The sequence below is a fragment of the Macaca mulatta genome, chromosome 4, assembly GCF_049350105.2.
Source record: "Macaca mulatta isolate MMU2019108-1 chromosome 4, T2T-MMU8v2.0, whole genome shotgun sequence".
NCBI classification, from domain to species: Eukaryota; Metazoa; Chordata; class Mammalia; order Primates; family Cercopithecidae; genus Macaca; species Macaca mulatta.
The window spans coordinates 78,433,488-78,450,034 of record NC_133409.1 but is presented as its reverse complement, the minus strand read 5'-3'; the positions used below and the strand labels follow the sequence as shown (position 1 = coordinate 78,450,034).

Genomic DNA, 16,547 nt, shown 5'->3' with positions numbered 1-16,547 from the left:
GTGAGACTCCGTCTCAAAAAAAAAAAAAAAAAAAAATTTCCCTGGACATTCTGCAACACCTTTTAAATGTTGTGTTATATTTTGGTATTTGTGTGTGTGTGTGTGTGCTATTCCACTAACACTTTTCTTTTTTTTTTTTTGAAATGGAGTCTCACTCTGTCGCCCAGGCTGGGGTGCAGCGGTACGAACCTGGCTTACTGCAACCTCCGCCTCCCAGGTTCAAGCAATTCTCTGCCTGAGCCTCCTGAGTAGCAGGGATTACAGGTGCCCACCACCATGCCTGGCTAATTTTTTTGTATTTTTAGTAGAGACGGGGTTTCACAATCTTGGCCAGGCTGGCCTTGAACTCCTGACCTTGTGGTCCACCCACCTCAGCCTCCCAAAGTGCTGGGATTACAGGCATGAGCCATGGCACCTGACCAATACTTTTCTTTTCCTTCTTTAAATATATTATATTGCTTCACATAATAACTAGCTTAAAAATTAAGATTGTTTCATGAAGAGTGCTTTAGAGTCTGATTATAGCTCACATCCTGAACTACAGGTTGCAAAGGACATAATAAACTGCCATCCCTTTAAGTCACGGTCCATGTTAAACTACTCTGTAAGACTTACACTGTAAAACATGTGTTTCAAATGTTTGTTTCAGTCTAAAACACTTATGTTATACAGAAGATCCAGTCATCCAGATAGAGATTTAAATGAATACTATGTTCAAGGCATTGGTGAGCTATAAAGGTATACAAAGCTAAGTGCCTACTCTGAAGGAGTGGGAAATCTAATAAAGGCCATGAAGCAGCATGACTGGGGTCTGGAATGGCAATAAGAAACCACATTTGTGAAGCATATTCTATGTATGAGGCACTGTTCTAAGGGTTCTCGATGTATTAACTTATTTAATCCACCTGATAGACATATGAGGCACAGAGAGGTTATCTAACTTGTCTGGGGTCACACAGCTAGTAAGTGATGAAACAAGAATTTGAACTCAGACAATTTATAACCAATATATATATTTCTTCCTCTACTTGACTACTTAATATGGGACCTTAGAAAGTTACTTCACCTTTCTGAGTCTCAGTTTTCTCACTGGTGAAATGGTTATTTCTTTTCTTTTCTTTTTTATTTTAGTAGAGATGGGGTTTCACCATGTTGGCCAGGCTGGTCTCGAACTCCCGACCTCAAATGATCCGCCCACCTCAGCCTCCCAAAGCGCTGGGTTTACAGGCGTGAGCCACCATGCCCAGCCTGAAACTGTTATTTCTGCCTCACCGAGTTCTCATTAGGATTCAAAGTTAGGCATGCTGATACAGAGAAACATTTACCCAACTTTTGCAGCTTTCCACAAGGTGTACTACTACTGACAGGGGCCAGTGGGTTCTGTAGTCAAATGACTGGGAAACAACATGTTAGAGTCATGATACATAAATCTGTACCTAACTCCTGAGAATTCTTAAATGAAGGAATCTTTCTAACTCTGTTTAACCTGGTATGCCCACACTTATTTGATCCCAGAACCCTTTGTCTCACTGAACATCTAGTTATAACTTTAGCTCTGGAAGAGAAATTGGTAAATGCTGACAAGAAAAAGGCACGAAATCAAAGGACCCAATGGGTTCAAGTCTGGTTCAGCCAATTTTTAACTGCTTGCTATGGGCAACAGCTCCATTGCCTCTCCAAGTCTCTGCTTTCCCTCTCAGTTTTTGCCTAGACTACTTCAATAATTCCCTGGCTGACTCTCTTATCTTGGACCTCACCTCTCAGGGTCACCTTCTAAGCATCAGCTAATTATGTTCCATAGCACAGATACAGTAACGTGACCCCTTTTGCTTAAACACCTTTGTGATAATAGCTAAGAATAAGAGCAAACGCTTACAGAATGCTTACTATGCCATGCATTATTCTACTCACTTGTTTAATTCTGAAAACATTCTGTGAAGTACCCACTGAGGCGTGGCTACTAGGTGGGGCAGTCAGCTTCCAGATTCCAAGTCCACTCTGCTGTCTCTTGAACTCCCCACAATTTCTCCAGGATATCGCCCTAATTCCTCAGGCCCTTCACAGTCTGACTTCAACCTTTCCTTTCCACCTCATCTTTATTCCCTACTTCTCATATATGAGTTTCTAGGACTGTGAGGCTGGCCTGTAGATGGCTGCCTTCAGTTCACAGGGCATTCTCCCTGTATATGAGTATCTGTGTCCAAACTTCCCCTTTTTATAAGGATGCCAGTTATATTGAGTTAGGGCCCATTCTAATTACCTCATTTTGACTTGATTAGCTCTATAAAGATCCTTTCTCCTAATAAGGTCACGTTGTGAGGTACTAGGGTGTTAGGACTTCAATACATGAATTTTGGGAGGATAAAATTCAATCCATAATACCTGCATACATAATAAAGCTAGTCTCTTTTCCATAAATTCATACAATCATGTAACAGTTACGTACTGAGTGCCTATTAATTACAATGTTGGTACTGTTCTGGGCCCTGCTAGGGGCCACACAAAGATATATATACCACACAAAGATGTGGGGTATAGAAGCTGGGTACAGTGGCGAGCACCTGTAATCCCAGCTACCTGGGAGGCTGAGGCAGGAGAACTGCTTGAACCTGGGAGGCAGTGGCTTCAGTGAGCCAAGACTGCGTCACTTCACTCCAGCCTGGGTGATAGAGCGAGACTCTGTCTCAAGAAAAAAAAAAAAAAAAAAAGGAAAAAGGTAACATTTGCTGTTGTTAACAGAGAAACCCTAAAATTTAAGTGGCTTAACAAATCAGTTTTTCTTCTCATACATCTAGTCTGTATGCATGTTCCTGATGGGCAGGTGACTTTCCTTCAAGAGTGATTCAGGGACATAGGCAACTTGCATCTTGAATGGCTCACTTCCCAGATCATCTGCTTATGGAGTATTACAAATGCAACATTTTTATGGCCAGGAAATAGTAAATATCACTTCTACTCCTACTCTATTGGCTAGATCTCAGTCACATGGCCAGTCACTTGCTTGGGAAGCTGAGAAGTGTAGTCCAGCCGGGTACTCGAGAAGAAAAGAAAATGCGTTTGGCATACTTGTTTCAGTCTCTTCTACCAGTTAAGAAGGTCTGGGAAACTTCAGGAAATGAAAGTAGAGTGCAAATACGTTCAGTCTGTGGCCTGCTTTTAACTACTAGTTAGAAGAGAAGATTGAGTTAGTTCTTGATAAAACAACCAAGCAAGCAGAACTATCAGCCAAAATATTCACGTGAATTTCTGTAAACTTAATAATCATGAGAAAAATCTATACTTTTTAATATTATACATTATATATTGTAATAAACTATCTTTTGTACACAAAATAAAAATGTTATTACTAATAGAATGGGAAGTTGTAAACATTTTCTTGATTGTGGCTAGGGATAATTGTAAATTTAGTAATACTTTTTTGACTGGCTTTGCAACCAATTTTTAAAAAGTCAAGGTTAGTGGAATAAGCCTAAATAAAGCTCACAGTCTTGTTGGCAAAGGCTATGGTGAACGTTTATGGTACATTTTTATAAATGTGGCTTTCCTGCCCGATTTTCAAAATGTAGTTATTACATTTCAGTCTCAATTCTGCCTCTCCTGGCTATTATTAGTTCACTAGACATCCACAGCACCAATTATATCCTTAGGCCAAACAAAAGAGATCACCTACCTCCCATTTGGTCCTTCAGGCAATTTACTCAGGTCCCATTGTCTGACGTCAAAGTCAAGTTTATGAGAGAAAAAATACCAACAAGGTAAATCCCAGTAGTTTGGAGGTGAATTAAAAAGCTCTCAAATCAGTACTTCCCTCAAATGTTAAATAATTCACTGTGGCATTATAGATACAAGCCTCCAGCAAAAGTTACACTTGAACAATTAAGGAAGCAAGAGCTAAACAAATGACTTCAGGGGTAGAGAAACAAATTCATGGTTTCTCATAGTACTATACCAAATTACTTTTTCACATTAACAAGTGTGTAAAACACCCAAACACCCCAATGACTTACTAAATGAAGTTTGATTACAGAAAATAGCCTGGGTTTACATGCCAGGATTATTCCCTAAATGTAATTGTGGATTTTATACACTTGAGTATAAAGCCCATTTATGTTATTTGGAAAGGTTTCATGTTCACAGTGTACCCCTACTCTTTTCCAAATTTCTTTTAGTCAACTTGGTTGGATTACAATGACCATCTACCAACATGTTATGTGAAGGACCAAAAGCAATGAAATTGTTTCCTAAAGGCTAGATAAGAACTTAGAAACACAAGGTTGGATCACAGTGCACCATGTGCATACAGATTAATAGTTCCTGCTGAGTAGAAAGAGTATACACACTTTGAGATAAAAATGGGATTTCAATCCCAACTGTATCACTTTCTAGCTAAAATATTTCAGGTAAGTCTTAACCTGAGTATTAGTAATCTCTTCTGTAAAATGGGAATAATTTACTTATGTAACAAATATTTATTGAATATTTACTATGTACCAAGTAGTATTTTGCAAGGATTATTTTAGGATTAGAGATTAAAAAAATAGTAGGTGCTCACTATCTATATGTGTAGCTATCCAAATGTACAAGCAGATGACTAATAAGAAAGGGTCAAAGTCAGCAGTCTGAAAATCAATGGAATTCCTAAACAAAAACAGAGATACATGGGATATAAGGCAATGTGAGGTCCATTTGCTTTCCAGGGACTAACAGGTAATTAGTACTCATTCTAAATTTTTATATATTTTCTCTAGTTATCTCAACTAAACTTAGCCAAGAGTTTTCTACAAAATTTATAAGGTAAACTTTTTTTTTTTTTTTTTTTTTTTGAGACAGGGTCTCATTCTGTTGCTCAGGCTGGAGTGCAATGGTGCGATCTTAGCTCACTGCAACCTCTGCCTCCAAGGCTCAAGGGATCCTTCCACCTCAGCTTCCTGAATGCCACCATGTGCCTGTAGTCTGGCTAATTTTTTTATATTTTTTGTAGAGACGGGGTTTCTCCATGTTGCCCAGGCTGGTCTTGAACTCCTAGACTCACATTATTCATCTGCCTCAGCCTCCCAAAGTGCTGGGATTATGGGCATGAGCCACCAAGCCCGGCCTCTAAGGTAAACTTTTGAGCTCTATTTTAAGCAGGTTTTGGGGAAGGATGTAGATGTACTAAAGATGTGACAAAGAGTTTTCCATTTAAAAGTTGTTAAAGATATGCTTACAAGATGACTTTTTAAAAACATACTAATTTAATGCTAGTCTGATCTATAACTGAAATACATACATATTTTGAAATAGACTAGAAAGGTAGAATGGAATCAAGAAAAAAAAAACAACAATGAGGTTTGGAGGGAAGATGAGAACTACAGTTAGAGCTTCAACTCTCCTCATTACAAGCTGTGTCACCAGAAAAAGCCTCAAAATTTTTGAATCTGTTTTCTTGAGTAAAATAAGCTTAACAACTCTTACTATGGCATTATTATAAGAACCAAATGGAATAGCTGTCATAAAAATGCTTAGTAACCTAAAAGCACTAAACAAATATAAACCATTTCAGAATACGTGATCACAAGATATCCCTTATAGTGAAGGGTATTTGTATGAATGAATGGTAAAAGGTTTACAAAAAATTATATTGGTTGGAGGAATGGGCATTTGCAGTCACAACAGTAATCTTTTTGCTTGTTGCTAATGAGGAAGGATCATTGAATTTCTGGCTGGCAAGCAACAGTAATCCCTAAATATTATGGAACAGAAAACATTTATGGACAAGACCACTAGAAATAAAATTTTTTTTTTAAATCTATTTTTAAAGTAAATCAACAAGGTCAATTAGCCATAAGTCAAAGTTCCTAGAAATGCTTCTTTTTGTGAGGAAAATTTCCTTATCACCTATATTGTTAGGGTGGTTTTAATTTCATATGCCAAAGTCTAACTGTTGATTGTTACATCTATATAGGCTTTTAATACAGTGCCAAGCATATTGCTAGAATTAAATAAAATTATTGCTGACATACTGTTACTAAAAATATATCCAGTGATTTTTTTAAACAAAACTGAAAATTTTATTTTATATGCAGCAAAAAATGAGTAATACATATTTACAAATTTGTTTTTCAATCTAAATGCGTGAGATGTAAAAATTTTTTATTCCAATAACCAGTAAAAAAGTAGACTATAGCTCTTAAAATGATAGCAGCATCAATCTTTGTACAATGAGGTACTATTTTATCTTATTTTATTTTGAGATAGAGTCTTGCTGTTACCCAGGCTGGAGCGCAGTGACACGATCACGGCTTACTGCAGGCTCAACCTCCCTGGCCTCAAGCAATCCTCCTGCTTTAGTCTCCTGAGTAACAGGGACTACAGGCACATGCCACCACAACTAGCTAATTTTTAAATTTTTTGTAGAGATGAGGTCTCACCTGTTGTCCAGGCTGGTCTCAAACTCTTGGCCTCAAGTGATCCATCGGCCTTGGCCTCCCAAAGTGCTAGAATTACAGGTGTGAGCCACTGTGCCTGGCCAACAAGGTATCATTTTGAGTAGATTTAAAAATCGTAAATCCTGAACTAAGTGGCACAGAGGTCTCCACAGAGACACAATAATACATCATAACGTGAGGGAGAAGTGATGAACAGAAAATTTTAAATGCCCAAGGTAGAAATGAAAGTATTTCACACAAATGTGTGAAGAAATTTACCAGAGTTATGTGTAGAGTTGGCCAAGACTATCACTCACTACAAACAATAAAAATCCATTTTTAACCTTATAATATATTTTAATCTATCTTTGAATCAGAGAATGACAAAGAATGGTGATTTTTACTGACCTCTGTCCAGTAAAAGAAAACACGACGTAGAGAGCAATGTCAAAAGACTAAATTCTTCTTACCATGAGTAGATCCCACTGACCATGTCATAGTTCTGACATGAAGTGTTCACGCTGCTGGGCCCAGCTGCTTTAGAGATAAGGAGCACCACCAAGCCCCTCAACTGGAGGCTATTCCGGCTGTCATGTACAAGCCCCCTGACAACAAGTAAAGAAGGAAGAGCATTAATACACCCTCACAAGATCATCAGATAACTTAGAAAACTGCTACAAAGATGCCCACACTTCTAAAACTGGACAATGAGACTTTACTGAAAAGAAACAGGGTCAGGGAGGAAAATTAATGTGAGGATGCCATGAGTTCAGGAAACAACTAGAGAAATCTATGGCTGGGTGGTGGTTGTTGTTGTATTTTTTGAGACAGGATTTTGCTCTGTCATCCAGGCTGAGTGCAGTGGCACAATCTCAACTCACTACAGCCTCGACCTCCTGGTCCTAAGCGATCCTCCCACCTCAGTCTCCCTAGTAGCTGGAACTATAGGCGTGTGCCACAATGCTCAGCTAATTAAAAAAAAACAGAGTCAGAGTCTTGCTATGTTACCCAGGCTGGTCTTGAACTCCTGGACACAAGCAATCCTTTGGGAGGCCTTAGCCTCCCACAGTGCTGGGATTACAGGCATGAGCCACCATGCCCAGCCCATGGCTAGTTTTAAAAGTGACAATCTCGCTGGTGGCAGTGGCTCACGTCTGTAATCCCAGTGCTTTGGGAGGCCAAGGTGATCAGATGAGTCTAGGAGCTTGAGATCAGCCCATACAAGATGGTGAAATCCCGTCTCAACAAAAAATAGAAAAATAAGCTGGGCGTGGTGGCATGTGCCTGTAATCTCAGCTATTCAGGAGGCTGACGAGGGAGAATCACTTGAGGCCAGAGTTGGGGGGGGTGCTGAGGCTGCAGTGAGCCATGATGGCGCCACTGCACTCCAGGTGGGGAGACGGATTGAGACTCTGTTTAAAAAAAAAAAAAAAAGTGACAATCTCACATTTGAGGCTTGCTCTCTCCTCTGTCTGGTTCTCCCCACTGTCTATACCCTATCTCACAATCTTAATCATTTGCTCTGGTAACAAGAAGAACCCATAGTTTTAAACTGTTTGTGACAGTTGACAGAAAATGACATATAAATCACATTGCTTGGATGAAGTGATACTATTTGGTGATGGTGGTGGTAAACAGGAGTAGTAAAAAATGATTTGTTTTCACAGGTAGAGAAGAAGCTCAGAGAAAGAAAGGATTAAACCAAATTCAAAAGACTCAGAAATTTATTTGATAAGTAAATGAAAGTGAATGCCATCAGCAAAAATGTTGCCATTTCTTATTACTTACAAGCATTATAATTCTAGGCAACAACAAGGCTTTAACCTAGAATGTGGCATATCATTTGCCATGAGGACTGAACTTTTATAATTTCTGCTATACCTGAGGCTAGAAATACTTCCCAGGAATACATTTTCTTTTTAAAGTATTACAAATGGTTGCCATACAAGAACTAAATGGCATCATTTTAAAAAATTAGAAAACTATGGGCAATATATTACAGTAAAGTCATATTCAGAACAATGCTCATGAACACTAATCAAATAGATTACAGCATACATAAATAATATACAAGTACAGTTCTTGAATGTTGTAGAAAATATTAAAAATTAGTGTTATAATATTTGACTGAATGATCAAGGCTTCCTTGTTGAGTTTTTGAACAAAGAATCAATTTAAATTAATTAAGGTAACATAACCAAAAATAATGAGTTAGTCCATTACTTAAGAAAAATCTTGGTTGGGTACGGTGGCTCATGCTTGTAATCCCAACACTCTGGGGGGCTGAGGGGGTGGATCACCTGAGGTCAGGGGTTCGAGACCAGCCCGGCCAACATGGCAAAACCCCATCTCTACTGAAAATACAAAAATTAGCCAGGCGTGGTGGCGGGCACCTGTAATCTCAGCTACTCAGGGGGCTGAGGCAGGAGAATTATTTGAATCCAGGAGGTGGAGGTTGCAGTAAATTGAGATTGAGCCACTGCACTCCCAGTTTGGGTGACTCTGTCTCCAAAAAAAAAAAAAAGAAAAGAAAAGAAAAAGGAAAATCTTTGCCCCTCCAGCCTCCCAACAGAAATTTTTAAAAGGGCCCCCTTTTACCTTTCATTAGTTTCAAAATAAGACAAATCATTAGGTTCTCTGCAAAGTAACAGCTATAGCTTTCTCTGCTTATATTTTGTCCTTAACCAAGTAGGCAATCTTCAGCAAGTTAAAAGAGTTTTAACTGATTTTTTAAAAGAAATTCTAATTTCCTAGGAAAAGGAAGTTAAAGTAATACAGTTACATCACAACAGAAACAAATAATCATCAGAAATGTCCCAAACTCTTTACTGTCATGTAACAATTTGCTTAAATCCTACGAACCTGAAGTTTAGGGAGGTTGGGAGGCATCCTATTATGGAACACGAAAATGTAAAAGAAGAGCTTTTAAAATTTTTTTTTGCTAGAATTACAACTTTTAACTTAGGCCACTAGATTCTTATTTATGTATTACCTACAGTGAATCTTTATTCTTCCTTTCTTTTATAATAAAGAGAATGTCTGAATTGGCTTTCAATTCTAGAAAAGGAAGAGAAAGAGGTGTGTGTGTGTGTGTGTGTGTGTGTGTGTGTGTGTGTGTGTGTGTTCGGGGCTGGGCCTGGTCAGGGATTAAGGATATGATACAGCAAGAACTCTAAGAGGCAAACCTTGAGACAAGTCTGACCAAATTACACAGATTTAACAGCCCTGACAACAGTTTTAACAATATCTTCAAACTTCTTAGAAACAGGACCTTTCACATACAACACACACACAAACTAATAATAATAATAGCAGTAGCAAACACGTATATTGTGCTTTATATATTGCTTTCTATATGTCAGGAACTGTTCTACATGTTTTACTATATATTAACTAAATTAATTCACAACTCTAAGAGGAGGGTACTACAATTATCCTGATTTTACAGATGGGGAATGAGGCACACAGAGAAATCAAGTAACTTGTCTAAGGTACCATACCTGGTAGGTGACAGAACCATGAGAGAGCCAGGATTTGATCCCAGGCCAACAGGCTCTAGAGTCTACATACACTTTTAAACATTATGCTATGTAGTGATGCTCCATCTGCTTCCTTTGTACAAAACCATTTGCTACATCAAATTAGAACAGTTGGCTTTAGAACCTGACAAGCCTAGGTCTGAAAAAGTCTTCTGTTATTCACTAGCCGTGTGTGTGACTCTAAGGCTATGACCTCTTGTATAAAATGAAGGTAACGATGTCTACTTTTCATAGTCATTGTATGGAAGAGATAACATAGGCCAAAGTACATAACACTGTGGAAGTACACGGTCGGTGATCAAGTAATCAGTAAATTACATTCTCTTTCCTTGTGACTTTTTTGTGATCTATTTTTTCTCAACTCTTACATTTTCTTTCTTCTACTCTCTTTCTCCTTGTAACTCTCAAAAAGTCTTCCCCACTCTACTAGCATATATAATCTCCTATGTTATTTACTTTTCTACCTCCCCAAATAACAAAAGTTAAGGAATTCTTCCCACCCCCCCAATCATTATTATCCTTATCTCAATGATAATAATGAAACACCCCTTTCAGAATGCATTACTGAAAAGGTCAGGAAAAGCAGCTGTAATGAACTGGGTAACAAAAATTAAGAGAACATTCAGAAAAGCACACCTTCTGACCATTAATTTTCACATAAGTCAGTGGTTTAACAATCTGGAGGACAGACTAACAGCTTGAGTAAATTAAATAACTATTTCCAAAACACCATTTCTTTAAATTCACTTCATTAATATTCCTAAAAAAAATTCTAAAATAAGTGGATAATGCCTACACTCAAAATTTAGCTCATAACCAAAAGAGAATACAAAATCTTGCTTCTGAGCAAAAAAACAAAAACAAACAAAAAAACATGGAATTCTAAACTTACAGAGATAATATGTTTAAAGTAGCACAGGTCATATTTCATCTGGAACACTAATTTTTTCTCAGTGCTTCTCTTAAGGGACCCTGACAAGCTATAGCATAACCAGAAAATAGTGAAATCACATGCCACCACATCTATGAATGCCAGCTTAGAACACGGTAAAGTTGGTGTTCTCGAACTTATTCAGTCAAAAGTGTACTGAATGCTCACTACACGCCAGGCTTGGTGCTAAACAGACAGTGGAGAATATGATGAGGAGCACTGTTAAGACGTGGCCTCTCTTCTTGTGGATAGCAGTGTGGATTTAAAAATCACAATAAAATTTGGCACGAATTGTTTTAGGGGAAGAATAAGGGCTGTGGGAGCACATAGAAGAAGCAACTAACACAATTCAGGGGATGTCAAAGAGACTTCCACAAGATCTAAAGGATGAGACAGAAGTAGCCAGGGGATCTGGGGCAGGGGTGAAAGTGTTCTGAAGAGAGAAGCAGTTATGTGTGGAGGTCTGAAGGAAAGAGAGGAGGACACAGTTGTTTCTAGAGCCAATGTGGCAGGAACACAGTACGTAAAGGAAGAACTGAGGGAAATAAATCTGGACGGGCACAGGAGAGTTGTCTGTTTTTTTAAAAGGGTTCCCTATGGAGAGGAGATAGATCTACTAAGTATTAATTTTTTTTTCTTTTAGAGACAGGGTCTTGCTGTATTGACCAGGCTACTTTTGAACTCTTGGCCTCAAGTCATCTTCCAGCCTGGCCTCCCAAAGTGCTGGGATTACAGGGGTGAACCACCGAGCCAGGCAGTAAGTATTACTTTAGAGACTGATGCTAATGGACAGAAACTATAGCAGGCCAATTTTGGCGCAAAATAAAGAAATAAAAACAGAGCAACCTCTGGTAATGCTGAGCTGCTTGTTACTAGAGATGTCTAAGAAGCTGCACAGACTCTGACATAACACATTAGAGAGAAGCCTGGAATATGTGACATCTGAGGTTGTTTTCTTACTCTGTGATTCTATATAGCCTCACTTTACTACATTTAATTATCTAATACTCCACAATATATACAAAAATCGAAAAAGCCTTGTCATTAAAGTGTCATAAATGAAAGCAATATTTGGTATTTTATCATCTTTATCATTAAAGTTCTACAGAATTGGGCTTTTTAAGCTAATGAACAAAAACATCATTCATTTATTCATTCATTCACTCAATAAGACTGGACACCTTCTATGCATCAAATATTGTGCTAGGCTTGGATGCAATGGTGAGCAAAACCAGGCGTGGAGCTTGCAGAGCTTGCGGTCTAATGGAAGAGACCGGTAATAACAAACGAATCATGAGGAACTGTAAAACTACTCCGGTAATAGATGCTACAAGGGAAAAAGAGCAAGAGTGCCATGAGAGCTTAGAATAGGGAAAATAACTTTGCAGGAAAATCAGTCTTCCTTGAGGAAGTGATGACTGAGTTGATACCCAAAGCAAGAAAAGGGGGTGTGGGAAGGAAACAGGTAAGCGAGGTATATTTGCAGCACAAGGAGGGGCATATGCAAGGCTGAGAGCATTGTATGAAATGAAACTGGTGGCAGGCAGGAACTAGACCACCCAGGATGAACAGGCCATAAGAGGTTTGCTCTTTATCCAAAGAGCAATGCAAAGGCGCTGCGGCATTTTATTAAGCAGCCAGTGACATAATCAGATATTTTAGAAAACGAAACGAAACAAAATCATTTATCGTCAGTGTAGAAAATGACTTGTGTAGACAAGAGAGGAGGAAACCAAGGGAGTATGAGGAACCCAGTTAGGAGGCTTTTGTAATAGTCAATAATAAAAAAAAGAAGGTAGCTTGATGGACAAACTAGAGATGTACCAAACCTAAAATAATATTTTGATTCAACTCAAAAAGATGTTGCATACCACATAGTCCTGGAAAATTAGCTAATATAGGCATATCACTAATTTTAAATAATATTACTCTAAATATGTTTGTAAGGTGAATTTTAGTTCGGGAGACCTTGGCCTCCTTTAAAGTTCCTCTCTAGATCTATCACAGATGAAGAGTAAACACTAATAACACTAACATTCTAAAAGCTAAACAATTTCATGGAAATAAGGATTTTGGAGGTAAAACTTTGGGCAAGTCAGCTCTGTCTTCTCACACTGTACTTTAGATGGCTGACTGCAGTACTGCATCATATCCTTCCACAGCCACTAACAAATTTATCTTCCTTCATCCAATCCTGTACCTCAGATCCTCAGATCACCACTATGGCACTTTTCTATTTATCCTCTTAAATTCCACTTCAACACATATGAAGGGTATACAAAGAAATGAGAGCTGTAAGAAAAGAGCTATAATAGTAGATTCAAAACATGGTTAAATTGAATAATACAAGGAACAGATAACAAAGAAAAAAAATCAGTGCACAGTTAGTTGCTAGAGGTGTCCCTCACAGTAGAGGCAGCATTCAGATTGAGCCTGAAAGATGGTCAAATTTCCCTAAGTAGGGAACAGAAGCAGGAGAGGGGATGGGAATGGAGTCATGGGAATAGAAAGAAGGGTATTTTAGGAGAAAGAAATAGATAAGCAGGGACAAGAAGGTGGAAGAACACAGAACCAGTTCAGGAGCTGTGGGGCTACCAATTTGGGCAATGTGTGAAGGAAAACAGGTCCAGGAAAACAGACAACCTAGAGAGTGAAGGGCCTTGAAAGTCAGGTTTAGAGTCTGGACTTAATTCTGCAGGAAATCTGGAGGCATAAGTGGTTTGTCTGCAAGGGAGAAATGTAATTAGAGCTAAAGACTAAAACTGTTACTCTGAGCCTAATCCTGTTACTCTGGCAGGCGCTATGTTTCGTACAGTGGAAAGGAGAAGGAAGATTAGTTAGGAGAAGCCTCTTCCAGTAGTCCAGGTGGGAGATAATGAGGGCCTAAATGAGGGTAGTGGCAATAGTGATGGGGAAGAAAAGCTGAATGATGGCAATAGCATGGAGGTGGAAAAGGCTAGTGTGTCCAACTGATGGGATGAGTAAGACATTGGGGAGGGATCAGAAAGCAAAGGAAAGGTAAGGGATGAATGTAAGATTCCAACCTGTTTGCTGGAGGTGATAATACTACCGTTAGTAGGGATTGGAAAGAAGAAGGAGAACTAATGAGGAATGAATGAGTTCAGTTTTGGACATGTTAACTTTGAATGCAAGAAGGAATTCCAGATGGAGATGCCCAGCAGGCAGCTGGAAATGCTGTGCCTATAGAGTTGGGAAGCATCTTCATAGAAGTGATGGCTAAAGCAGTAGGAACTGATAGATGAGTTTTTAGGGGAAAGAGAAAAGAAAAGAAGGGAAAAGAAAAGAAGGGAAGGGACGGGAATCTTGGAGAATTCCTACACTTAAAGGAATGAGATAAGTAACCAACATGAAGAAATACATTCTATCTACAAACAAATAAAAGGTCTCCACAGACATGGATAATGAAGTATGTATACACATACACAATGGAGGCAGAGAACTACAACAGTACAATGCACAGAAACCAGCGCCAGTAGTTGTAAGCTTCTTCCATGGGCTTTTATGGACTTACTATAAACCTCTAGTTTGGCACTTAACATACTGAGTAATAAAAATGGTAACAATATAACAACAACGATAACATACTATAATGCCAGGCATCTGCTGTTTTACATGCATATGCTCTAATTCTCACAAAAACCATGCAAGGTAACTAGTAATATCCCTTTACAAATGAGGAAAATTAGCATGGAGGCTCAAAAAAGTTTAATAATTACTACTCACAATAGTCAATTAGTAACGGAGGTGCCAAGATTTAAACATAATTGGACTGCATTGCACAGAGTAGCTTATGCTTTGAGGCCTTGGTATTTAATTATTTGCTCACAGGACTTCCTGGCAAGGTTGTGAGACCCTTGAAGGCACTCAGTCCTCTTTGGACGCCCTGCACCCAGCAGAGTAACTGATACAGAATAGTTCTAAAAAAAAATTAAAGATGAGACAATGAATAGCTTCAAGGAGTAGGCCAGCCAACTCTCCGTCTTACACATCTCCCCAAAACAGACCTACTACTATTCTCAACTTTCCTCATTTCTCCTCCTGTTATCAATGAATTTGCCACATCCAACCATTCAGCTCTGACTGATGGTTCCTCTTCCTCTTGAGTTCCTTTTCCTAAATTGTACTAAGTTCTTTAAAAGTGACAGGCACACACAAGAAAAGCCCCAACACATTCTAAAAAACATGCTGAGATTTGTTATTTTGATGTTGTATTTTAAAAATTACTGTATATAAAAAGTATGCCATATCAAAGGGTCTATTTAAGTTTTAGAGAAAACTCAACATATTAAATATATATTTAATATAAATATTTATGTGTTTTGTTTCTTCATTTAGGAGAACTGACTGAATTCACTGCTGCATCAGTGCCTGTGAAAGAAAGCTACCCTCACTCTGAACAGAAGATAAGGGTATTTCCAGACAGAGAGTTGAGGTGGAAAGACAGAATTGGGGCATAAAAGAAAAATTTTGAGATTTATGAATAAGAGTTCAAAATTCTAACTTCTATCAGCAATCCAAATTATAATTTTTTCATAAATTTATAATCAAATACTAAGGAAACAACTTCACCACCACCAACGGACCATCATCCTTGAGTAAGTTCAACATACCCCAAAGTAAAACTGAGTAGGAAGAATCACCTTGAGGGCAAGGAACCCCTTTCAATGTTAAAACCTAGAGATATAGAGTGAGTGGTATGATTTTTTTTTTTTTTTAATTTATTTTCTTTTTTAATGGAGATGGCAATGTTGCCCAGGCTGGTCTCAAACTCCTGGGCTTAAATGATCCTCCTGCCTTGGCCTTCCAAAGTGCTGGGATTACAGGTATGAGCCACGACACCCGGCCTTACTATTTTATTACCCCACTTTCCATAAATGCAGTTCCAATAAGTCTATTCAGAAAATGTAAGCACAAAAGATGGATGTCAAATTCTAACATACATGAAGCAGGTTGATTGATAAGATTCCTATTAATGCTTATGACTGTGACCTCTAGTTAAATTTGTTATTTAAATTTAGATACAGACAACTGAAACAAAAGAATTGACTATAATATGCACAGTTTCTGCCAAAGAATTAAAGGAATACTCTAATCTTTTCTATTCCTTTTTAAAATGCTGACTGCAACCTGCTAAACTGATTTGTGACCCACTAATAAGGGACAACTGTAGTTTTTTTGAAAAAGTGTTTTAAGTTACAGTATATGATATATTAGTTAAAAGAACTGAAAACATAATGTAAAAATAAACAAGAATAGAATCATCACTTTTTAAAAGCAGAAAATCTGTCCATACACTAGCACAAATTTAGTGTTGCAACAAAACATTAACATTTATTTAATGACATGGGAAAATACTAAAAAATGTTAAAGAATACAAAATTGTATACATCATATGATCTCAATTATGTTTCAAAATATGCACACATATATACATATAAATGAGGCCAAAGACAAAAACTAGAAATAAATACGGCAAAAGGTTAACATTTTAAACCTGGTGTCATTGTATAGGTGTTCAGTACACAAAGTATTCCTGCATTTTTCCGTGTGCTTGAAATAGTGTTTAAAAATGAAAACAAAAACAGGATAAGAAGAAAATACTACCAAATGGTAACAAGTGTTATCCAACAAATTTCTTGATTAAGGGTG

General features: G+C 38.0%; 1 protein-coding gene across 1 annotated transcript in view; it reads right to left on the bottom strand.

The window, feature by feature from the left end:
- Window positions 1-16,547, bottom strand: part of PDSS2 (decaprenyl diphosphate synthase subunit 2) — a 296,574-nt gene that overhangs the window by 173,358 nt on the left and 106,669 nt on the right. Inside the window, 1 exon segment of the mRNA NM_001266911.1 lies at window positions 6,878-7,012. Within this exon segment, the coding sequence (NP_001253840.1) occupies window positions 6,878-7,012 (135 nt within the window).